Below are 25,950 nucleotides of genomic sequence, written 5' to 3'. Positions count from 1 at the left end.
TGGAAGAAGTAGAAGGGGTACACTTCAGCATACTCAGGTTCTTTTTGTTGTTCTTGAATGACTGATCAGAATCTTTTCTACTGGAATCAAAGAAATCCATGTTAGTTATGTTTCTGTCTGTGATTTTCAACTGAACTTCACAGATATTACAATACAAGTAGAGAATACAAAGTATTATGCAAACATGTAGATTAAAGTTGTTTTAGTACCGGTATTTTGCCATGTATTCATTCCATTAGCACCAATGTTATGTTCAGCAGCTCCTCCTCCATGTCCTCCACGGTATTTTTAGACATGAGGCAATAGCAGACTTTTTAGAGAAGGTATTATTTGCTCAAGAATGGAGTGGGACATGGAAGACACCTTAAGTCTAGGAGTAGAAAGAGAATGAGTTGTAGAGGTGATGATTATTATCAAATACAGTAAGACAGTACGTGACACTGAGCGAGATATCGAGGGACAGCTATTGGAGCTCTCTCTAGCGAGTAGACCTGAAAACTACTGATTCTGTCATAAGAGCACGTGTATTTGTGTGTGAAGTTTTTGGTGTTATTTATACGTTTTCAGTGAGTTGACATGATTAAATAGTAGTGTGTGTCATTCCTTGATATCTCCTCTCAACATGAGGGGAAAGGTATGTGCTGTGTTTGACTGCAGTAACTATGAAGTAGAGAAGAATGCGCTGTCTTTCTTTTGCTACCCTTGTGACAAGAAAATGTAAGTAATATTGTGTTTACATATATATTCTTCCAGTGACAAAGAGATTTTTATAGTACTTCATAATCTTCTGACCTTCTCGACCCATATTTTAACTGGCTTAAAATATAAGACACATATTTTATTGTATAGTGCAGCAGTTAACCTTCGATACCGATGTGTTGTAGGTGTGATCTGTGGGTTTTGAAATGTCACAGAAGTGATTTGGATAAGGTGTACGAGAAAGAAGGGACGTTACACTTATATAAGAATTATAAGATCTGTTCAGATCATTTCCAGGCCAGCAGCTTTAAAAATCCTCGACTAACAACCAAAGGTATGTTACATTTTTACTCTAATTGTACGTAAATATTCCTCAAAGCACCACTATCAACAACATTTTCATACTTTTCTTTCTTTTATCCCTCTTCTCAGATTAAAGCCGGGATTTTATAAATTTTCTTTCTGTCAGTAGGCTTCATGTTAAGAGGAAAATTGTCCAGCTTTTAAATGTTAATTCATTGCATCATGTGTGTAAGGAATGTGCCGATATTTTTATTGACAAGTGTCTTAATGTGATGATACAATGTTTCTTAAATGAGAAAAAAGGCAAATCTAACCGTAAAAGTTCAGGCAGGAATGCTAAAGCAAAAAAAGTAATGCATAAATGAAAGATCAACCCATTTCACTGCAGTCCATTTCACAACTTGTTTATATGTCTAATTTCAGTCTAAATAATAACCTTTTAAATAATTCTTCATTCATTTATCCAGAATTGCTTTAGCAACTTCGAAGTTAATATCTCAATAATACTTTCTTTCTAGACGTAATTTATTTATCAATTTCCGCATATGCATTTCCATTGATATTTGAATTTAGCGCGACTTTTCAGGTCAAGTCACTAGGAGCGCCACCGTCGAATTGTCTCCCATTTTATCAAGGCTAAATCAGTAAGTGTCGCGTATTGTCTCTACCAAAGAGGATAGAATAGAATTGCATTAAATTCAGACATCACTATAATGTGTAAGTTTTGTCCACCTGTATTAGATATTTAGATAAGGTATGTATTTATCTACCAACTTCGATGACACAATAGGTCAATCGTCTATTCCCAAGATAGCCGGACCGATTCGAGCTGTATTATAGGCGTTAGCGTACCGTGAGTTTATTTATACAAATGCTACTCCGTATTGTCTGGGCTTTCTATTTGCTTTCATGCACCGTGGCGTCTATAAAAGCCGGTTGCACATAGGACGGACATTAAACAGCATTATTTTTATTATGGTATGCGCCATATTTCTCTATTTATCCTATACAACTGGTCAATCGCCAATTCCCAAGATAGCCGGATTGATCTCGGTTGCGGGCGTTAATGTTTGAGATTTTTTAAATGCTACTCCGTGTTGTTCGGGCTTTCAAGCATTCTGGCGTCTATAATCAAGTACAGCTATAACCTTGTTGGGTCTATAAAGGCCGTTAGCAGATAGGTCGGACATTACACAGCACTATTTTCATTATGGTATATGCCGTATTTCTCTATTCATCCGACTCCGCGTCACTATTTTATCATCATCATCATCATCATCTGTTTACCCTCCAGGTTCGGTTTTTCCCTCGGACTTCGCGAGGGATCCCACCTCTACCGCCTCAAGGGCAGTGTTCTGGAGCTTCAGACTCTTGGTCGGGGGATACAACTGGGGAGTATGACCAGTACCTCGCCCAGGCGGCCTCACCTGCTATGCTGAACAGGGGCCTTGTGGAGGGATGGGAAGATTGGAAGGGATAGGCAAGGAAGAGGGAAGGAAGCGGCCGTGGCCTTAAGTTAGGTACCATCCCGGCATTCGCCTGGAGGAGAAGTGGGAAACCACGGAAAACCACTTCCAGGATGGCTGAGGTGGGAATCGAACCCACCTCTACTCAGTTGACCTCCCGAGGCTGAGTGGACCCCGTTCCAGCCCTCGTACCACTTTTCAAATTTCGTGGCAGAGCCGGAAATCGAACCCGGACCTCCGGGGTTGGCAGCTAATCACGCTAACCACTACACCACAGAGGCGGCCGTCACTATTTTATAATGAATGAAATTGCGCACATTTCTGGTACGGTAGATACCGTAATTATCATCATCATCATCTGTTTACCCTCCAGGTTCGGTTTTTCCCTCGGACTTAGCGAGGGATCCCACCTCTACCGCCTCAAGGGCAGTGTCCTGGAGCTTCAGACTCTTGGTCGGGGGAGACAACTGGGGAGTATGACCAGTACCTGGAGCCTGGAGGAGAAGTGGGAAACCACGGAAAACCACTTCCAGGATGGCTGAGGTGGGAATCGAACCCACCTCTACTCAGTTTACCTCCCGAGGCTGAGTGGACCCCGTTCCAGCCCTCGTACCACTTGTCAAATTTCGTGGCAGAGCCGGGAATCGAACCCGGGCCTCCGGGGGTGGCAGCTAATCACGCTAACCACTACACCACAGAGGCGGACACAGATACCGTAATTAAAAAAATATAAATATAATATCGCATCATTATTTACCCCGAGTCAGTAGGCTACTATAGTAGTCTATACTATAGTATACAGGGTGAAGCGTAATTCGCGCACTCGGGCGTCGCAGCGCGACTCCTCACATGCCAGCAATAAAAAAATGTCTCTTACAAAATTTCATCTTGCGAGTATATCCGGCAGAAAAACGACGTTGAAGATTAGCAATCTGGCAACACTGTAACCACATGTAGGGTAACTACCTCTATCAGCAGACATTACTCGTATTTTACAGTTGGTGCACTGGATAGAGTTTTGGGTTAGCATGCAGGAGGTCGAGTGGTCGATCCTGGGTTGAGGCGTATGTTTTTTATTTCGTAAATGTAGTCCAGGTGGTATGGTATCTGGCATCTTAATCGTCAACAGCGATTGCAGTGGGTCCTCTAGAAACCATTTGCACTTACATACTACGATCCTAGAAATGGACGAACAATCGTTTTCATTGGTCAGCTTTGAAAGGCGCCCTTTCCATGTCGTGGGCGTGAATTTATTCGCACCACTTCATCTACTAGATGTGAAACCTGTTTTCTTTGTACCCTCCTCAAATGGTCTCATAGATTAGTACCAACTATTATTCTTGCCTCGTTTAGATTCATTACATTTCGTTAGGGCCTTACGTTACCAGTAAGCCTAGCAACGTGCTCTGCGAATAATGTCCAAACTCGGTTACAATTTGTATGTGTTATCACCATGGTCCCAATAATTCTGCCTTTCAACATTGCGTGTCGCGTCTGGTAACCGCATGCTGTTTAGTACGTATCTCAATGTATTATTATTATTATTATTATTATTATTATTATTATTATTATTATTATTATTATTATTATTATTATTATTATTATTATTATTATTATTATTATGTTGTAAATGTAGGATACATACGCGTCTGGTAACCGCATGCTGTTTAGTACCAAATACAGTAGAGACAATACACGACACTGAGCGAGATATCGAGGGACAGCTATTGGAGCTCACTCTAGCGGATAGACCTGAACGGTACTGATTCTGTCATAAGAGCACGTGTATTTTTGTGTGAAGTTTTTGGTGTTATTTATGCGTTTTCAGTGAAATGACATAATTAAATAGTAGCGTGTGTCATTCCTTGATATCTCCTCTCAACATGAGGGGAAAGGTATGTGCTGTGTTTGGCTGCAGTAACTATGAAGTAGAGAAGAATGCGCTGTCTTTCTTTCGCTACCCTTGTGACAAGAAAATGTAAGTAATATTGTGTTTGCATATATATTCTTCCAGTGACAGAGATTTTTATAGTACTTCATAATCTTCTGACCTGCTCGACCCATGTTTTAACGGGCTTAAAATATAATACGCATATTTTATTGTATAGTGCAGCAGTTAGCCAATACCGATGTGTTGTTGTAGGTGTGATCTGTGGGTTTTGAAATGTCACAGAAGCGATTTGGATAAAGTGTACAAGAAAGAAGGGACGTTACGCTTGTATAAGAATTATAAGATCTGTTCAGATCATTTCCAGGCCAGCGACTTTAAAAATCCTCGACCATACAGCCAAGGGTATGTTACATTTTTACTCTAATTGTACGTAAATATTCCTCAAAGCATCACTATCGACAACATTTTCAAACTTTTCTTTCTTTTATCCCTCTTCTCAGATTAAAGCCGGGATTTTATAGATTTTCTTTCTGTTAGTAGGCTTCATGTTAAGAGGAAAATTGTCCAGCTATTAAATGTTAATTCATTGCATCATATGTGTAAGGAATGTGCCGATATTTTTATTGACAAATGTCTTAATGTGATGATACAATGTTTTAAATGAGGAAAAAAGACAAATCCAACCGTAAGATTTCAGGCAGGTATGCTAAAGCTAAAAAAGTAATGCATAAATGAAAGATCAAGCCATTTCACAGCAGTCCATTTCACACCTTGTTTATATGTCTAATTTCAGTCTTTGAATGATAACCTTTTAAATAATTCTTCATTCATTTATCCAGAATTGCTTTAGCAACTTCGAAGTTAATATCTCAATACCACCTTTTTTCTAGACGTAATTTATTTATCCATTGATATTTGAATTTAGCGCGATTTGTTCAGGTCAAGTCACTAGGAGCGCCACCGTCGAATTGTCTCCCATTTTAGCAAGGCGAAATCCGTAAGTGTCGTGTATTGTCTCTACTGTATTTGTTAGTACGTATCTCAATGTATTATTATTATTATTATTATTATTATTATTATTATTATTATTATTATTATTATTATTATTATTATTATTATTATTATTATTATGTTGTAAATGTAGGATACATGAGACCTCAGAAACGGTGTCTTACTGTATCACAGTAGGTAATGTCAGATGGAAATTAGCAAATAAAAAATGCGCCTCAACCCAGGATCGAACCATCTACCTCCTGCATGCCAACCAAAAACTCTACCCACTGCACCTAATGTACAGCACGATGTGGACGTGCTGACAGTGGTAGTTACCCTACATATGGTTACAGTGTTGCCAGATTGCTACTCTTTAACGTCCGTTTTCTACCGGATATACTCGCAAGACGAAATTTTGTAAGAGATATTTTTTTATTGCTGGCATGTGAGGAGTCGCGCTGCGACGCCCGAGTGCGCGAATTACGCTTCATTCTGTATACTATATACTATGCTATATTCTATACTATAGAAGTCTATACAGAATGTTAAATTCCAAGTATAACTGGCACATAATATTTGTTTATTCCTTGTTGTGATTGATTTGATAAGGAATGAACTAGTTATAAGCGGATTTCCTACGTTTGCCATACAACCAAATACAGTAAGAGCCCATAACAAATACATTGCCCATAAACATCAAGAAGAAGAGCCAATTACAGTAGAGACAACCGACTGTACTGTTTTGCACATTCTCTTTGCTGTTTTGCGTGAGAATACGAATCACAGGAACATGATTTCCCACATCTAATCACGCATTAAGTTGAGTGGGATTCGAATAGCTCCCACCTTTGTGAGAAGGTAGCTATGTTGCTATTGTACTTATCATTGATTCGATACTATAATTTTCACGATCATAGCTACGGTATTCTTTTTTAAAGAAAGAAAAACAACTGATGGCAATAACCAGGGCAATCAGAACGGGCCGCATTTTCGCCAAGCAGTACCGTCCTGCCCGAGCCATTCTCTTTGGTCCCGAGAAGGTCACGAATTCAATTATGTAATCGTATCTGGTTAACCTTCACAAGCTTCGAACGTTAACTTACCATCTTACTTAACAGCAAAGAGACAGAGAGCTTAACATGTCATGCCGCTGTGTGTCAGTAATAAAAATTCGTTTCCCCTGTACATCCAAGAGCGCAAGGAAAGCGAAAGCGATACTGAATTGTTCCTCGCGTCGATACCTAAAAAATTCAAGACAGTTTAGAGGCAAATAGTTTATCATCTCTGTAACTATGAGTAAAGATACATTTATTTCCTTTCCGACTGAAGATAATGAAAAACATGTCGTGCCTAACCTCAAAGTTCTTTGTATTGGGTTAGCAGTAGTAGATACGATGTTAATTTGCTATTCATTTCCATCGGAAGATTCTGATGTAAGGTAAGTTAAGTACCTCTTTTTGATAAAATTTCCCAGTTGTACTTCCTCTTAAAATAATAATCTCCCACTATCGGCAGCCCTGAAAATGGTTTTCCGTGGTTTCCCATTTTCACACCAGGCAAATGCTGGGGCTGTACCTTAATTAAGGCCACGGCCGCTTCCTTCCAACTCCTAGGCCTTTCCTATCCCATCGTCGCCATAAGACCTATCTGTGTCGGTGCGACGTAAAGCCAATAGCAAAATAATAATAATAATCACCACCACCACCTCATAAAATGTCCAAATCAGTATCGGCATAAGTGGGAATTGTTTAATTATAATATTGCAATGCAGTCCTACACTATTTGATTTGTAAGGCGGTTATGCGATTCCACATTCACCAATTCCAAAAGGCTTTCCTTGCTCTGGACCAGTAAGCCATCTCCGATGACGTTACGTTTTCTCGTTTTCATTCCCCCACCCTGAAGGGGTGAGGCAGGCCACCTAAAGGGTAACGCCCTCTCTCTGGCCAGGAGATTAGATGGGGTTGGGAAGAATTGAGAGAAGAGGGAGATGGGTAATAGCGGTTTGAATAAGTAAAGGAGATGAGAATTAGGAAGGTAGGGTATCCAGCATTTTATTGACAGATTTACAAATACAAAGATATGTATAAAAGAGATGCAAATAAGGGAAAATTTAACCAAGGTTGCAAATGAAAGGTGAAGTGCAAGGATGTGATAGAAGGAGGAGAAATTAACAAGAGAAGTGAGTAGGAGGTTGAGGAGGTGAGAGGTTGGCGATGGTGGCGAAAAGTAGCATGTTGGTTGTGGATAAGGTCGGATATGTGGACTAGGTGGTTCAGGAGGAGGGGTAGGTCGAGGACGGCGACGAGGTGTGGCAGGACGGGTTAAAGGTTGAGGAGGAGAACGAGACTGTTCAACCCGGTGGTGGCGGCCGTAGAGCTGTATACCATGGTGGATAAGTCGCTGAGCGTCGTCGAGTGTAGGAATGTGGAGTCTCATTAAATACGTGGGTCCATCTGCGTTGAAGACCTGGAACACTTGGCGCACTGGTAACCCTGCTCGACGGAGTTCATGGACGATGTCTTCAGATAAAATGCTATGGTCCACACCGCAAACGACGCAACTGTAGGTTGTAGAGCTGTCGGACGGCGGCGGTGGCGACGGTGGACGGGCCGCATCTGCAGGCGCTTCGGTGGCAGTTCCCTCGGCAGGTGGCTGAAGTAAGGTGCACTCGGGACGAAGTTGGTCAGTGGTGGGAGAGATGGGGAGAGGAGACATCATAAGGGGGAAAGGATGGGACATAACTGAAGTGGTTATAGGAACGTTGGAGGAAATGTGAGCAGAAGTTGTGGTGGTGGTTGTGCAGCTAGACGATGAAGGATGGAATAGTGTTGTAGATGGAGGTGGTGCGGTTGTTACAGACAAATCGGCTGTGACAGGCGTATCAGGTGCTTCGAGGAGTAGTTGAGCCATGGTGTTTGGAGGAGTAGCTTCGACTCGATGGAGGCGGCGGTGAATGCATGCTCCATTATCTAGAAGGTTGAAGTAGTTGTCGGAAGAAGGAACATACAGGAGTACATCAGGCGATGGGTCTGGTCCGGCGTAGAGTCTGGAGGCAGGATGTATGCCTGTTGAGCGGAGTTCCGTGTAGATGTCGTTATTGGAGAGAGCAGGATTAACATCACGGACGATAAGGGTTTACATGTTGGGGAGGCCGACTTCCGACTTGGTGCCAGCATATATGCTTGATTGCCGTCGGAAGGGTGCGTAGATATAGTTGTGGTGTCACCTGACAGACAAAAAAAGAAGAGATGTTGCTGTGGGAGGATTGGAGTCCACTTGTAGAGGAGAGGTGCGATGCCGTCGTGACCCCCGATGAAGTCGCCCATGCTATAAGGTGTATGAAGAACTCAAAAGCTCAAGGCCCAGATGATCTAACAGCAGATATTTGGAAGCTGAAAAAACTCCGTACTGATGCTGCTAAATAGCTGGCTAGCCTGTTCAATGCCATGATGAATGAAGGTCATGCTCCCGCTGACTGGGCAACAAGCATAACAGTGCCCAATTTAAGAACAAAGGCAGACTGCTCAAACTATCAAACGATCCGCCTCTTGTGTCACTTGATGACAATTTTTGAGCAAATTCTTGACCGGCGCCTAAGGCATAAATCAGCGTGGTTTTGTAGAGGGTGTCAGTACTTCTGTTGCAATCTTTGCGGCACGCATTTTCTGGAGAAACATCGAGAAAAGAATAAGCCATTACACTTGGCACTGGAGTGCTGTGCAGTAGGCCTAGGCATGTGCTCGTCCACCTCAATTGATAACTGTTTGGTTCTTCAGTCTACCAAAACCAATGTTGAGTAAATAAATTTATAAACCATCTAAAAATATATATATTGTAACAGAATTATACCTTAAAAAGAAACAATTAAAATAGAATGACATGTTTTGTTCTTGAAAGAAAATCAACAGATTCTATCATATATATCATATATATTTAGAAATGTATAAACATTTATGTTTGTTTCTGTTTAAATCCTTAAAAACTTGTATTTTGGAACTTATCTTAATGAAGTCCTCACTGCTCTCCACTCTAGCATAGAACGCAACATGCCATTCTGTTTTAATTATGTTTTTTGTTGTTTTTTTCGGGTGGTGGTGATGTTTGAGTCAACAGTCCATAGACTAGTTTGATGCAGCCCACCATGCCACCCTATCATGTGCTAACATTTTTCATTTCTACATAACTGCTGCATCCTACATCTGTTCTAATCAGCTTGTCATATTCATACCTTGGGCAAGTCCTACCAATCTTACCCTCTACACTTCCCTCAAAAACTAACTGAATAAGCCCTGGACCATTCCTTACCACCTACCCTTTTCCGGTCTGTACACTCCGAAGACATCAAGTTGCCTATTATCTTTTGAAATGAGCCTTACACCTAGAATTTCATGTTTCTCATCTTTAACTTTTTTCGTAGCTTACAAGTTCTTCTTTCACCAGAATTAATACTCCCCTGCCCACCATTCCTGTCCTATCTCTACAATACACTCTCCAGTTCCGTGAGAAAATTTCTCCATCCATTATATCATTTCTCAGCCATGATTCAACACCTATTACAATATCTGGTAAATATATATCTATTAAATTACTTAATTCTATTCCTTTCTTTACAATACTTCGACAGTTCAACACTAACATTTTTATGTCATCCCTACTTGACTTCCAGATCTTTGTACCCTTATCACCGCTCCCTAGACAACCCCGTTTCTCTGAATCTACCTCCCTATTACCCTTCCAAACAAATTTCCTAACTTATACGTACCACTGCGGTTTAAGTGAAGGCCATCTGTGCGCAGATCCCTATCTCCTCCTCACCCATTAGGATCTAGAAATTTCACTCCCAGTTTCCCACATTCCCACTCTGTAGTCTCATTTAAATCCCCAATCACCCTCCAGTCAGTATCCCTCCTACACCGTATTCCACTGATAACAATCTCTGCTTCCTTAAACTTCACCCTTAGAACATTAGACCACCTGTCTTCTACAACTCCCCCTCTTTCCTTCCTTTCCCTCTTGTACACCTAGTGTAACCTGTACATTGTTTGAGGCAGGCCCATCTTCCTTCCTGTCTTCTGTGAGAATCCTAATTATCTCTCTCAAACTCTCCAACTCCTCCCTCATACCCCTCAATGCCTCACCACACCCACAGTTCCTACACTTGCACTCCTTAGCCATTCTTTACAGAAAAAATGAAAAGAAAAGGAAAAATAAAATAACTTATGTGCAAAAAATATGAATGAAGGGATATATATTGTGGGATAATACTCAAAGATCACACGACAATAAGGTAATTAATGTACGACTACACTACAATACTACTTAGTTGAACTCTATTTTTATCCTACCACATCCTAACAGGATAAAAACTGCTGTTAATTACTGAATACCTAAAGGAATACACAAGAATTACACAATTCTAAACTGCAATTAAGGCTATCCTAATTACAACAACAGAATTTTAGTAAGAGAGTTTCTACGGATACCTCTACTATACCGGTACCACACAAACATTTTACAATAATAAAATAAGCACGCTAAATTCTAATGAGATATACTTGTATACTACAATAATCTTAAACTATGTTCAGACGTATCCGAATTACAATACTGGTACCGTATGTCACTACTAAGCACAAACAGAGATGAAAATTACAAGTTTGAAATTTGCAAGAACTACTGTACTCAAAGATTACGAACAAAGCTAAATGCTTGGACAGGTTATTATTAGTACTATGCTCTAATAAATACACATGAAAGATTCACACGAATATAGCAGGCATGATATGGTACTATCTAAATACACTGTATGTACACTACAATTCTCCGCTGAAATGTGGTTATATGAATTTTTACCATTGGTGAATTACTATTATTTTCCCTACTATGCGGTACGAAGAATAAAAGTGTCCTTAAATGCTGAAAAATAACAGGTTGTCTACAATAATATCTGTCAAAACTACGCCGCCGGCTTGAACTGCAATATTATTGGGATATAGGAATTTGATTATTAACTTTTACTCGATGAATAAACGAAGGTGGAAAGTACAACGTATTCAGGGAACTAAGACTACAAATTATTGGAATAAAGTAATCAGCTGATTTTATATTTATTTACACAACTACCATGTGCATGTAGCAACAATCGTCAACAATTCTAATAGAATTCTAATAGAATCGTCAACAATGCAAAAACTGTTAAGCACCGTAATTATCCAGTGAAATTACCATGTATTCTCTTTAACTTCCTTTTAAATCAAAGTTTATAGGCGTGTTGTGTTATTTAATTTAATAAATTATTTCCTTCGTGATAGTTTGAACGCATATCTATACGAAATATCAGAAAAGTTGCGGCAGAAGTTACAATGAGTTACAACTACTTATGATAATCTGCCTACCAACGAACGTACAGATGTTTAAAAATATTGTTTTAAAAGTTAATATTATTACCAAAAGTATTTCCTGAACCTAAATTCAAAACAAGGTACACCTAGCTAGCCTACTTAACCTAGAAAATGTAATCTGCTGAACACCAACCGAATTACTTGTTATAAAATTCCACATTACGAAAGCTTCTGTTCTCTCTCTTTCTACAAGGAGGTACATGGATTGTCTCAGGCTGGGTCAAGCCACCAGATTGACATGATAGCTTTACCACCGGACTCAAGTAAAGGGTTCATAATAGACCCCACAATTAGAACCGAAGCATCACCTACTCAACCACATGATGTACACAAGGAGAAATATGATATATATGAACCTACAATTCCATATCATCTGGACACTGTAGAGGTGTTAGGATTGATGATAGGAGCAAGAGGCACCATTACACACATATTCCACAACTTTTAAAAGGAATTTAATTTGGATAACAGATTTATTAAGGACATTGGGTTAGCAGCCTCGAAAGGCTCATTAACAATAGTAAGAAATCATTTATACTCTAAGCTATATCTCATGGATTTCAACATTATTGACTGATACAATTTTTATTAAGTAATAAGTAGACTATGATATGGTATATCAATCATTTATAGACACATTTTATACGACCCTTGTAGTTGTCAATCTACTTTTTATGTAAGCTTCGTCTTCTTGGCAGCCTCCAAATGGGGGAAGAAGAAATAAATGCATATTTCTCTCTTTCTCATCCATATTTCACTTCCATACAATGCTATGCTCCAGACGAAAGTCTTCAAAAACACCTTTCTAATACCTGTATCAATGTTCGAAGTGAGTAAATTTCCTTTCTTAAGAAAGGCCTTCCTTGCTCTTGCTACCCTGAATTTTTAGTCCTCCTTACTTCTGCCATCGTTAGTTGTTTTACTACCAAAGTAACAATATTCATCTACTTCCTTTAAGACTTCATTTCCTAATCTAATATTACTTGCATTGCCTGCACTTTGTTACTTTTGTTTTGGACAGACATATTTTCATCTTGTACTCCATACCCAAGACTCTGTCCATACCAATATGATCGGCAAATCTCTGGGTTCTGATTTCCTCTCCTTGGATTGTAATTCCCTTTCCAAATTCCTCTTTGATTTCCTTTACTACCTGTTCTATATAAACATTGAAAAGGAGGGGGGACAAACTGCAGCCTTGCCTCACTCCTTCCTGGATACTTCTTTTCCAAAGCCCTCGATTCTTATCACTGTAGACTGATGTTTATACAGATTGTAGATAGTTCTTCAATCTCGTTATCTGATCCCAGTCACCTTCAGAATCTCAGATAGCTTGGTCCAACCAACATTATCAAATGCCTTTTATAGATCTACGAACGAACACCATGTACATAGGCTTGTCTTCCTTAATTCGATCCTGTTATGATCAGACGTAAAGTCAGGATTGCTTCACGTGCCTACATTTCTTCTGGAGCCAAATTCATCTTCTCCCAACTCAGTTTCAACTTGTCTTTCAATTCTTCTGTAAATAATATGTGTTAAAATTTTGCAGGCATGAGATAGTAAACTAATGGTGTGGTAGTTTTAACACTTGTCAGCACTGGCTTTCTTGGGAATAGGTATAACATCATTCTGACAAAGATCGGATGGCACTTCTCTTGTCTCATACATCTTACACAGTAAATGGAATAACCTCACCATGGTGGTTTCGCCTAAAGCAGTCAGTAATTCAGAGGGAATGTCATCGATTCCAGGTGCCTTGTTCCTATTCAGGTTCTCAAGGCTCTGTCAAATTCTGACCTCAAAATTGGGCAACATCAACAGCTCCTTCTTGTTCCAGAACCATATCATCTATTTCTTTATCTTGGTACAACTGTTGGATATGTTCCTGCCAAGTTTCTGTCTTGTCTTGTTTCCCTAGAAGAGGTTTTCCATCTGAGCTTTTAATATTCATACACCTAGTGTTCCTTTCTCCAAAGGTTTCCTTGATTTTCCCATATGCAGCTTGTACCTTTGCTAGGACCATACAATCTTCAACATTCTTGCACTTCTCCTTCAGCCATTCCCCTTAGCTGTCCTGCACTTTCTATCCACTTCATTCTTTAATCGCCTGTATTCTTTTCTGCCCTCCTCATTTTTGGTAGTCTTGTATTCTTGTCGTTCATCAATCAGGTCTAGTATCTCCCTGAGTAATCCATTGATTCTTAGTTCATCGTTCCTTTCTTCCTAACATTTCTTCAGCAGCCCTATTGACCTCATTCTTCATGACTGTCAGTTCTTCCTCTGTTGTGTTTCCTTCTGCCTTTTAATTTAGTCCTTGTGCAACATGTTTCTTGTAACAATCCCTCACTCTCTTTTCTTTCAGCTTGTCTAGATCCCATCTCTTTGCATTCCTTCCCCTCTCCAATTTCTTCAACTTTAGATGGCTTTTCATGACCGACAAGTTGTGATCAGAGTCCACATCTCCTTCTGGGAAAGTCCTGCAATCCAACGTCTGGTTTCTGAGTCTCTGCTTAACCGTAATGAAGTCTATTTGATACCTTCCTGTGTCTCCAGGTCTTGTAGACATGTACAGCCATCGCCTGTGGTGTTTGAACCAAGTGTTAGCAAGGACTAAACTGTGATTGGTGCAAAATTCAACCTGCTGAGTTGCTCTTTCATTCCTTTGTCCCAATCCGAATTCTTCTACTATATTACCTTCCCTTCCTTCGTCTACCACTGCATTCCAGTCTCCCATCACAATTAGATTCTTGTCGCCTTTTACATATTGCTATCTCTCCATATATTCTTTCGATTTCCTCATCATCCGCTGAACTAGTAGGCATATAGACCTGTACTATTGTGGTGGGCATTGGTTTGGTGTCTATCTTGGCAAGAATAATATGCTGGTCATAGTAGCTTACCCGCTGCCCTATTTTCTTATTCAATATCAAACCAACTTCTGCATTTCCCCTGTTGGATTTTGTGTTGATAATTCTGTAGTCGCCTGATGAAAAATCAGGTATAACTCTGTTAATATGTTTCCTTTTAAAATTGGTTTCAGCAGACTGAAGAACTTAACAGTTATAAATTAACTGAGTCAAAACTGAAAAGAGATGGCTTAAAATATCACAAAATAAAGTCCATCTCAAATCAAAGGTGTACCACACTGTAGTTCGTTCAGTGGCGTTGTATGGAACGAAGAGCTGTCAGTCGCCAAAGACGCAGAGCACCCTCTGCAAACCATGCAGATACGCATGTTAGTTTGATCTCTTGGAGTTTCACTCCTTGATCACATAACCAGACATGATCATTCAAGAAAAAATGTGAGAAGGGCGTCACTCGAAATGCATACAACTTCACTGTCGATGATAAGTGCCTGCGTAGAAGGCCGAGACAATGATGGCAAGATTCCTAGCTGCAGACATGAAGAGTGCTCAGCTGACACCGAACGTTGTGTCTGACCGCTTAAAATGGTGTTCGTCAATCCGAAAAGTGGACCCTGCACCTGCTGCAAAACACTAAATTGAATTGAATTGAATTTGAATTTATTGATCATGATTTACATGCCACTGAGACTGAAAAGCCCCTTTATGCAGCGTCTTCTTATAATACAATGCAGATTTATGAAAACAGTAACTACATTTTTATAATATTAAAGTATTAAACTAAACAAGAAACTTAAAAAAAAATGAAAATACAGATACCAAATCCAGTAAGGTTAAGACATACATTATATAATAAGTAAGAAAGTAAATCATTAAACTCTTCTGTTATTCTGGACTACATGGGTTTAAAGAATTTAAAGCTAAAGCAGAGAAACAATTTTCTTCGAAATATACATATTCCTGATTGTTCGACACAAGAATGCCTGATCTCAGCCTCTTGCGTACTCCTCCAGAAAGATAGATGTTATGAACTGCTTTAGTTGGGTACAGTTAGTGTTACTTGCGAAACGGTGAAGATTAAAGACGTTAAAGATACGTGATGCAGTGAAAACAAAGGATTTGTTAAATTTAGTGGTACGATGAAGGGGAATTTGAAGGGTGGTTTTTGTAAACCTATCATCTCTGTTATGTACCGACTCCATAGGTTTAAATGCATTATAAAGGTAGGATGGTGTCTTCAGTTTGAGAATTTTCTGCGTAGCAACAGCTAATGAGACTTCCCGACGTTCATAGAGTTTCAACCATTGTAGCTGTATGTAATAGGGTGTTATGTGTTCATCACGCCTGGCATTTGTAACGTAACGAACACATGCGTTTTGTACCCTCTGTAGTTTTATGTTCAAAGCTTCAGATAAGTCGTTGTATACGACTGAACCATGAAGGAGAAGAAGAAGAATGGGATTTAAATACTCAACCCCTAGTACAAGGAGAGGGAAGAGATGGCTTTGGGCAAGCATACAGGATACAAAGAAGAAGAGGATATTGGGATGTATAGGTATACAAGCCTTGGGTCAAGTGGGCATGAAGCACTTGCGTATATGTGAGTGCCATCACCAGATGCTGTACTATCAGTCAGGCTACTTGAACCTGATAACACTAAAACACACACCTAACTCACCCATCCTTTCATTTCATCACAAGATTGTGCAGCAGAATGTCTACTATCATAACCTCAGCCTCAAGAATACAACTTTATTTTAATGTTTTGAATTAGCACACAAAACATAAATTGGCTTAGTTTACTATTCACTATATAGTTGCTACCTTCAAGTGGGATATTAAAGACCATAATAATCCTGAGGAAAAGCTTTTACAATATCCATAGAATATGAAGACATGATGTTGAGTGAAATGTGAAGAAAGTAATGTAAAATAACGTCATCCCCCCTCCCCGTTATTACAGAATATTGTAGTAACATAACTTTTCTTAAACAACATCTGTTCGTTGACCTACTGACAGCAAAAATTATTATAATACTTGCATCCAGTGGTGAAGCATGGGAGCTTTCTTTAGGTAAGATAAATGAAACACAACCTTTTGTGCAATAATAATAATCCAGTCCTGTGGACCAAGTACAAAATGGAAATGATACCCCAGTCAGTAAACTCTATGAGGGAATTCAGTGCTGCAGAACGAGCAGTAAAAGTAGCACATTAGATTCTGGGGGCACTACATCTAGTGCAAACATACAAAACCAGTCAGAGTACCCTTTATCTCAAAGCAGGTCAAAACAATGCTGTTATATAGGGACTCTCAATGTCCAGACACTCACTAGTGTTGGCAGACTAAGCTCACAAAAGCTCTGGACAAACCTCAAAAATATATTAAGGCTAAGATCACATTTGCTTATTTAGTTTTTCAAGGCACAGCTGTCTTAGTTCGTACAACCATTGTAGATTCTTAAGTGAACTTTAAAACACCATTTCTCCCCTTCCTTCAAATCTTAATATCAAGTATGCTGACAAGGCTTACACACTAATCAATGCTTTCGCTCCTATCAATCAAGACAACCCCAGCGATGCTAAGGAAGTTAAGACCTTCTGGACTCAACTTGATAATGTCCTGTCTAATCTGGAATTAAGACTCCAATAATTCTCTTAGGTGACATCCAACACCCACTTGGATAAGGAGCAAAAGTTTAGATACACCATAGTTGAGCATCCACTTCATGCCCAAACCATCCACAGTGGAAATGTTTCTTCCACACTTGCAATCAGAATCAGGTCATCATCATCACCATCATCATCATCATCATCATTACCACCACCACCACCATCATCATCATCATAAATGTCCCACTCCAGTTGCCCGGGTGTGGTTACCAAGCCTCCTCCACTCTTTTCTGTCCTTCCACTTTTCCTGCTCCATTATTTCCGGCACATCCAATCCAGCTTCTCTAACGTCCTTCCATATCTGATCCATCCACCTTCTCGGTCTTCCAACTGGTCTCGTTCCTTTAACTTCTCTTTCTAATTCCCTTCTTGTTACGCGCTCCTTTCCCATTCTTTTTACATGTCCGAACCATCTCATCTTGCTTTCTGTATGTTCTGTACTAATGGTTCTATATTTAGCTCTTGAAAATGAAAACCTACAACCTGTTTTCCAGTCATTGACCAGGTCAGGGATGGAATGAACGAAGCCCCCATCTTGCGGGGAGGATAGGAATTTTGCCGGCTGCCGAGGCCTGTCGCACTCCTCTGGGGCAATGATTAATGACTGACAGATGAAATGAAGTGATATTGTAGGGTGTTAATGGAATGAAAGATGACAGGGAAAACCGGCAGAGAAAACCCTGTCCCGTATTTGCTTTGTCCAACACAAATCTCACATGAAGTGACCGGTATTTGAACCACGGAACCCAGCGGTGAGAGGACGACGCGCTGCCACCTGAGCCACGGAGGCTACATATTAAGCCCTTCTCTGATTTTAATATTTGGAATTCTATCTCTTCTTGTCTTTTTAACTGCTGTTCTTAAAAATTTCATTTCTACTGCTTGGATTTTACTATCTTGGCTCTTATTAGTTACCAGTGTTTCTAGTCCTATGTTACAATTGGTATGAAATACTGTTTATATAATGTTTATTTCATTCTCTTGGGTACTTTGTCATCCCATAATAGCTCTCCAACTTGAGAATAAAATTTTGTACCTTTACTTAGTCTGTTATTAATTTCAGGGTTGATTTCATTACTTCCATTATAAATGCTACCTAGATGTAAACTGTTCTACATTCTCTAACCATTCTCCATCTATGTTCACTTGGCTTATCTTTTTCTCTTTTCCTTCAGATTTTCATTCCAAATGTCCAGTCTCTTTTGTCTTCCTCTTTTCCCTTTCCCCAAATCACCACATCATCTGCAAATACCAAAGCATTCACTTCATCACTACTGATACTCTGTTTTACACGTTTTATGATTTCATCCATCAATATAATAAACAGTAATGGCGACAGTGCACTTCCTTGCTTGAGACCTTTTTTTTTGTACAAAATGTTTCAGTCACCACTCCCCACTTGTACACTGCTTTTACTTTCATGATACAACATTTTTATCTCGTTAATTACTGATTTTAGTACATTCCTTTTCAATAGGCATTCCCATACATGTTTTCTCTTAACTGTATCATAAGCTTTTTCCGAATCCAAAAATACGAAGATGATATCCTTGTTCCTTTCCAGATGTTTTTCCATTATTGTTCGCACTGTAAATATCAAGTCTATTTTGATCTATTCGGTCTAAAGCCATTTTGTTCTTCCTCTAACTGTGTTTCTATTATATCCCTCAGTCTTTTGTGTATGACTTTCTCCATTCTTTTTAGCCCATGTAATAATGGGGTTATACCTCTATAATTTTCACATTTCTTCCTGTTTCCTTTTTTAAACAATGGTACCATGTCCTTGTTGCCAATCTTCAGGTATCCTTTCATCCTTTCATATGGCATTGAGGGCTCGGTATAGCCTCTGTAGTCCAATGTTACCTGCTGCCTTAATCATATCAGCATTGAATTCATCTTTTCCACTAGCTTTACCTTTGGTCATTTCCTTTACTGCCCTTTGAAGTTCCAACAATGTAATCGTGTTCTCTTCTTTTTCTCCATCTATTATTTCCATTTTCTTATCTCGTTCTTCCTCTGAGCAGTCGTCCTCACTAAAAGTTTTTCAAAATTCTTTGCCATCACCTCTGAAGATCCTTTTCGTCATGTGCTATGGATCCATCTTCTCTCTCTGATGCCTTGATTTTTTCTTGATTTATTCTTTTCGATTTTATTACCCTATATAATATTCTGATTTCCTCAACTATCTTGCTCAATTTTGTTGGTAAACTCTTTACTTGTAGTTTCAATCTTTCGTATTCCACATGTAACCTTTCTGTCTTATTCTCATCCCTCTGATACGTTTGTTGCTTTTCCCTATCCATTTCTTTCTTCACCACGTTCCTTTGTTTTATTTCTTTTTTTATCTTGTCTGTCCACCACCGTGTCTTCTTTCCCTTGCTTTGTTTTCCTGCATACCTCAATTGCTGCTTTCACAAATGTCTGTCTTAAATTGTCCCACTCTACTTCTCCACTTCATATTTCCGTATTAGGCAACTTCCTTTTTATCCAATCTTGGAATGCCATTCTTTTATCCTCCTCCTGCAATTCCCAAATCCTGATCTTTGGTTTCTTCTTCAGTACAATTTTATGGAATTTTACTTGTTTTAATTCCACAATTAATAATCTATGATCACCTTCCATACTTTCAATAATCAATCAATCAATACTGATCTGCATTTAGGGCAGTCGCCCAGGTGGCAGATTCCCTGTCTGTTGTAGGAAATTGACATTCGAAATTTATTGAACATCTCCCTTGGTAAGTTATTCCAATCCCTAACTCCCCTTCCTATAAATGAATATTTGCCCCAATTTGTCCTCTTGAATTCCAACATTATCTTCATATTATGATCTTTCCTACTTTTAAAGACGCCACTCAAACTTATTCGTCTACTAATGTCATTCCGCGCCATTTTTCCGCTGACAGCTCGGAACATACCACTTCACTGGGGATTATCTTCGTCTTCATGACGTATCTTCCCCATTCTCGGTCTGTTATTATAAAATCGATGAGTGTTCCATACTGTGCATCCCAAGTATATCTCGGCTGATCTTATGGCTATTCCTCTTCATAAAACATGTGTTCTTTATTATCAGGTTATTTCTGATACAAAAGTCCAACAGTTTCTCTCCATCTTCATTTCTATCACCATACCCATGTGCGCCCAGAACATTCTCATATCCCATTCTATCAGTTCCCACATGAGCATTCATGTGTTTCCAGTTCATTGAGGAAATCTTTTTCTTTCATGCTACATCCTGTCTGTGGAGCATACACCTGTATTATCTTCAATAGTTCATTGTTTGCATGTATATGCATTATTATAATTCTTTCATTTACATTCTCAACTTCAGCTATTAGTTCAACATTCTGATTCACTACAAATCCCACTCCATTTCTTTTCTCCTTACTGTTACCCATCCAGTACAATTTGTACCCCTTTCTTAGTTTCTTCATTCCTCTCCCTTTCCATTTTACTTCACTTAATTCCAGGATGTCGAGTTTTTGTCTCTCCATTAGATCAATCAATCAATTCACATTTCTTCTCATTCATTGTTAAAATATTTATTGTTCCAAATCCGGTTTTGTTCTCTGATCTAACACTTGCACGAACATCTTCATTACCATCATACTGTGCAACTGTAATCAGAGACTTGTCAATTCCATTTCCATCTTTAAATTTCCATCCGAGGCTTGTATTATAGCTGAAAGCAAGTACAATTTTACTCATCTGCTGACCTGCTAAGCCTAACGCATCTGAGGATTTTCTTTCGGGTTTTACTCCCTTAGCCTTTGAAGATCCCTCTTCTCCACAAGGCAGTGATATCCTCCTCTAATTTTCCCCAGAGAGGATGGGTTGCCTCATCCATCATCTTCGCCATTCCCAAGGTCTCCTTCTCTGCCTAAGATGCTTTTAAAGTCTTGACCCATAACCCTGGGCATGGGTTCCACATTATACCCCACGAGACTGGGTTCCTGCCTGAACTTAGGTCTCCTTCACACCGGCCTACTGATGTGGAGGATACCCACCCCCACAACGTGGATGCGCCAGACAAGAATTACTGAAGTGCAGGATAGGGAAGGTGACCCTTGAGCCGGGTTAATGATTGTGTACCAATCAGATGAACCTTAAAATTATGACCACCCACTTCAAAAATAATCCTTGCAACTGTTTGACCTAACACTGACCTAATGAACTAATTGGCGAATGTCAAATAGACCATGTTGCTATCTCCCACTAGAATTTCCACAAGAGAAGGAATGTGAATGCACTTAGAGGTGCTAATATATATTTGGACCATTATCTAACTAAGATTACAGTATGGTTTGTACCAAAGTCCAACTACGGATCCCAAGTGCAGAAGACCAATAGAATTCAGATCAACAAATTCAAGATAAATGAAAATGTCATTCATGATTACCAGAAAGAATTTGAGTCTCTAGAATCACACAAATGAGAAGATGTTTCCAAGGGCTGGGCTGAGTGGCTCAGATGGTTGATGCACTGGCCTTCTGACCCTAACTTGGCAGGTTCCATCCTGGCTCAGTCTGATGGTATTTGAAGGTGCTCAAATACGTCAGCCTCGTGTCGGTAGATTTACTGATGCATGAAAGAACTACTGCTGGACTAAATTCTGGCACCTGGGGATCTCCGAAACCGTAAAAGTTATTAGTGGGATCTAGAAAACAATAACATTATTATTACATATCAAAGAAGGTTCAGAATGCTGCTACTCTAACGATCAGTTCAGTGGGAAGAAAGAAAACACCCATGGTGGACTGAACATTGTAATGAAGCTTTTTTAAAAAAGTCTCAAGCCTGGAATTGCTGGATTGAGACAGGACAAATTGAAGAATTCCTCATCCATTGTAAACTGACTGTTGAAGTGTTCCTTAAAGCAAAATGTACTTATGAAAAGGCTCTACTTGAGACCATTGCAATTTTGGTTATGGTTGCCATATGTTTGGCTTTATGTACATTTCCTTCCTTTTATAATTTACTGTTGTACCTGTTGTTGACAGGTTGTTTAATTGAGGCAGTAAAGTGACAGAACACCTGAACTAACAATAGTCACTTAGTGTAATCTATATATTAAATTTTTTTATGAAAACTAAAGCCAGTCAGTCCGGCCATTCTATCCAGTTGATGTCCTTTTTTATTTTTAAACTGAAAGGAATTCATGCACAGGTTTGTCATCAGGTACTATAAATCACTTAACTAACGCCTTTCTCAAATTATTTGATTTTTCAATTTTTTGTCTCTTTGAAGCAATCATATCTTTGGTTCTAATTGAGGTACAGAGTTTGTTTTGGCCTAAGAAAACTCAGTGGATCAAGCTCTTTCATTTCAGCTCTTAACTATTCAAATCAGTTGATTCTGAGGAAAGTTATGAGTGCAAATTCAATTTGACGTATCATTTCTTCAACATTTTTTCTCATTGAAGCAATCATATCTTTCATTCTAATTGAGGTACTCAGTTCATTTAGTCTAAAAACACTCAGTGGATCAAGCGCTTTCTTTTGAGGCATTAACTACTTAAATTGGTAGATTCTGAGAAAAGTTATTTTTTTATTTTATTTTTTTTATTTATTCACGAAGCACAAGATACAGCTACACTGAGCAAATTTCACTTGCACTGTCAACAGACTATTTAACAAACATAAAATTTCATAATAAAATATAACAAACATAACAAAATATAACAAGATCAGGAACATAGCCTACTAATAACAACTGTCCAAATCGAAAACCATGAGAATGTCCTTGTTCATAGCCAAGTCGTCGTGTGTCAAGATGACGGTATAATCCCTTCACATCAACTTATCTTTAAGAGACTATTTACACCCCTCTTGAATATGCTTTTATTTGATGCTATATCAGGCTCTTGTCTCCTATTAATATTGTTCAAAACCGGGCGAGTTGGCCGTGCGCGTAGAGGCGCGCGGCTGTGAGCTTGCATCCGGGAGATAGTAGGTTCGAATCCCACTATCGGCAGCCCTGAAGATGGTTTTCCGTGGTTTCCCATTTTCACACCAGGCAAATGCTGAGGCTGTACTTTAATTAAGGCCACGGCCGCTTCCTTGCAACTCCTAGGCCTTTCCTATCCCATCGTCGCCATAAGACCTATCTGTGTCGGTGCGACGTAACACCCCTAGCAAAAAATAAAAAATAAAAATAAAAAAATAAATATTGTTAAAGAGTGTTGGGAGGAGGATTAGGAAAGATCGTTGAAGTATTGAGTGCTGAGTGTGGGGAATGTGGAGAAGGTCTTTGGTTCTGGTGGAGCGGGAAGGAACACGGAGAGAGGAGTGAGACAAGATGTTCCGAGTGGTAATGCCCATTTAAGATCCTGTGGAGGAAACTCAGGTCAGCTACCTGTCGCCTGATGTGCAGCGGTGACATATTAATTGCCATTAATACCTGCTGTGTAGACAGATTTCTGAGCTTGGGGTTTCTGTTCCTTACAGTTGCAGCAAAGAAGGACACTGCTCTGTCTAACTGGTTAGTATTAGAGGGGGAGGCTGTTGTCCAAATCGGAGAACAGTAGTTTAAGAGAGGTTGAATGATAGTGAGGAAGAAGTGACGAAGAGCAATGGGGTCAGTAATTTCTGTAAAGCGATAGAGAATGCCTAGTAATTTCACAGCCTTGGTTGTATATGTTTCTATGTGGGTCTTAAATTGTAATTTTGTATCGAATATTACACCTAGGTCACACTGTCGCGTAACTACGGTGATGGGCTTGTCGAGTAGGTAATATGATCATAGTCTATTAGCTTCATCTCCGTATGTTGTAGGTAATATGATGTCGGTAGAGGAGATTTATGTAGTGTTATGGTCATGTGGCTGCATTTTTGTGTATTGGGGATAAGTTTCCAAGTACGGCACCAGTTCGAGAGGGCATTAAGTGTGGACTGTAGCAGAGCTGCATCTGCTGGATTCCTGATCTCCCTAAATATCTTGCAGTCGTCAGCAAAGAGTAGGGTATTCGCTGTTTCGTTGAGTTCGGGCGGCAGATCGTCCATAAACAACGAAAACAGCAAGGGGCTGACTCCTCTAGGAATGTGTCTTTTTGCAGCGGCAAGTATTGCTTTAACAAATCTACAGTAATTGTTGACATTAGGAGGAATCCATCTTATGCTGCTATCAAGATCAGCAGAGAAACTGTTCCAGTTAGCTTTGGCAAAATTCCACCGTGGAAGAGGAGATGATCTAATGGGGATCTGAGTGCCTGTTTCTAAAAGAAGAGGATGGTGCTGACTGTGTGGAAAGTTTGTGAGCACTCTACGAATAGCAGGTAAACTGTAACCCTGGTGATCTCTGGACACAAATATAGGTCAGGATTGGTTTCTGTATTCCACCTTGCTGATTTAAAGGAGCCTTTTTCCTTTGGGGCTGAAAATGAGCTGAATATTGGACAAGTCTGACCATTCAATAAATTTCTCTCCACAAAGGTCATTTGATCTGTATCCCCATTGGGTGTGGTGGGTTAAAGTCACATAGACAGCAGGACGTACAAAGTTTGGAAGAACATCATCAGGCCATGGGATGCCTGGAGGTTTATAAGTGTTCACATCTGTCAAGCTGTCAACCTGAGTCACGATATTAAAAATGTTGTTCTCATGGTGCGAAGAGACTAGATGAACATCCATAACGGAGTTGCAAACATAGGTCGCAGAACCATACGATTGATGATAAGTAACTCCCAATAATCTGTAACCATGGATCTTTCCTCTTGAGCGTATTTGTGACTCATCAGAGGTATGAGTTTCTTGAACACAGATCAAATCAGTGTTATTTTCTAATGACAGTTTGAACAAATAGTTGGCCTTAGATTTACTCATGCCTTCTATGTTAATTTGAAGGACTCTTAATACAGGACCCAAGGGTTTGGTTGATTGGCTCTGAAAAGAGCTTCTGTGAGCTGTCATTTGTTTGTGTACCATTGGTCAGGAGATCGCGAGAGACAGTCTGACCGCCAAGTGCTGATGTTCAGTTTAGTAATGGAAATTTAATTCCAACTACTTTAGCAGGGGCACCACGGGCAGGAATCAGCTTCACCCCCACCAAATGGTGACCATACCAGATAAATTATGGAGCCTGATGTCAGAAAAGCAGTTTAAGAAATATTTACTTTTGGTTTTGTTGTAACTTTTGTTATTGTTAAAATTATTATTCTGATTATTGTCCACCATCATCATCATCATCATTGTCTGCAGTTTCCAGCTGTTGGCCGGGTCTGCTTTTGATTATTGTTATGATGATTAATTTATTGTAACTGTCTGTGTCTATTTCTTGAAGGATACAGTATTTTTTGCATTTGTCTGTTGGCACAAACAAGAGCACTCTGTGGCTTCCACTGAAGTCTCAGTCTCATTTATGCTGTGACAGTATGTCAGGATGTTGCAAAAGGTGCTACTCATAGAACCAATTGTGTATGTTTCTTCTAGGAGGCAATGGGAAAACTACCTCATGCCTCTTCTTGCCAAATATGCCTTGTTATGACATTGCCATCAGTTATTACATTTTTCTTATAACTGCACAATTTTTGGTGTTCCTGTTAAGGATCCAACAAGCTCCTGGACTGCTGATTTGACAGATAGAATTTATTATGATAATTCTTCTTCTGCATGAATGAGTTACTTAGGACTACACGGAATCAACATTTATAGAGCT

General features: G+C 39.4%; 1 protein-coding gene across 1 annotated transcript in view; it reads left to right on the top strand.

Annotated features, from left to right (window-relative positions):
- Nucleotides 1-6,317: 6,317 nt before the first annotated feature.
- The window catches only part of LOC136879359 (ketohexokinase), a 107,280-nt gene continuing 87,647 nt past the window's right edge, over nucleotides 6,318-25,950 (top strand). The window contains exon 1 of the mRNA XM_067153175.2: nucleotides 6,318-6,790. Coding sequence (XP_067009276.2) covers nucleotides 6,645-6,790 — 146 coding nt within the window. The 5' untranslated portion in view covers nucleotides 6,318-6,644. The remainder of the gene's footprint in view (nucleotides 6,791-25,950) is intronic.

The sequence above is a fragment of the Anabrus simplex genome, chromosome 8 (assembly GCF_040414725.1).
Source record: "Anabrus simplex isolate iqAnaSimp1 chromosome 8, ASM4041472v1, whole genome shotgun sequence".
In the NCBI taxonomy this organism is placed as follows: domain Eukaryota; kingdom Metazoa; phylum Arthropoda; class Insecta; order Orthoptera; family Tettigoniidae; genus Anabrus; species Anabrus simplex.
Note: the sequence above shows the minus strand (reverse complement) of the source record. Positions and strands in the feature narration are given on the sequence as shown.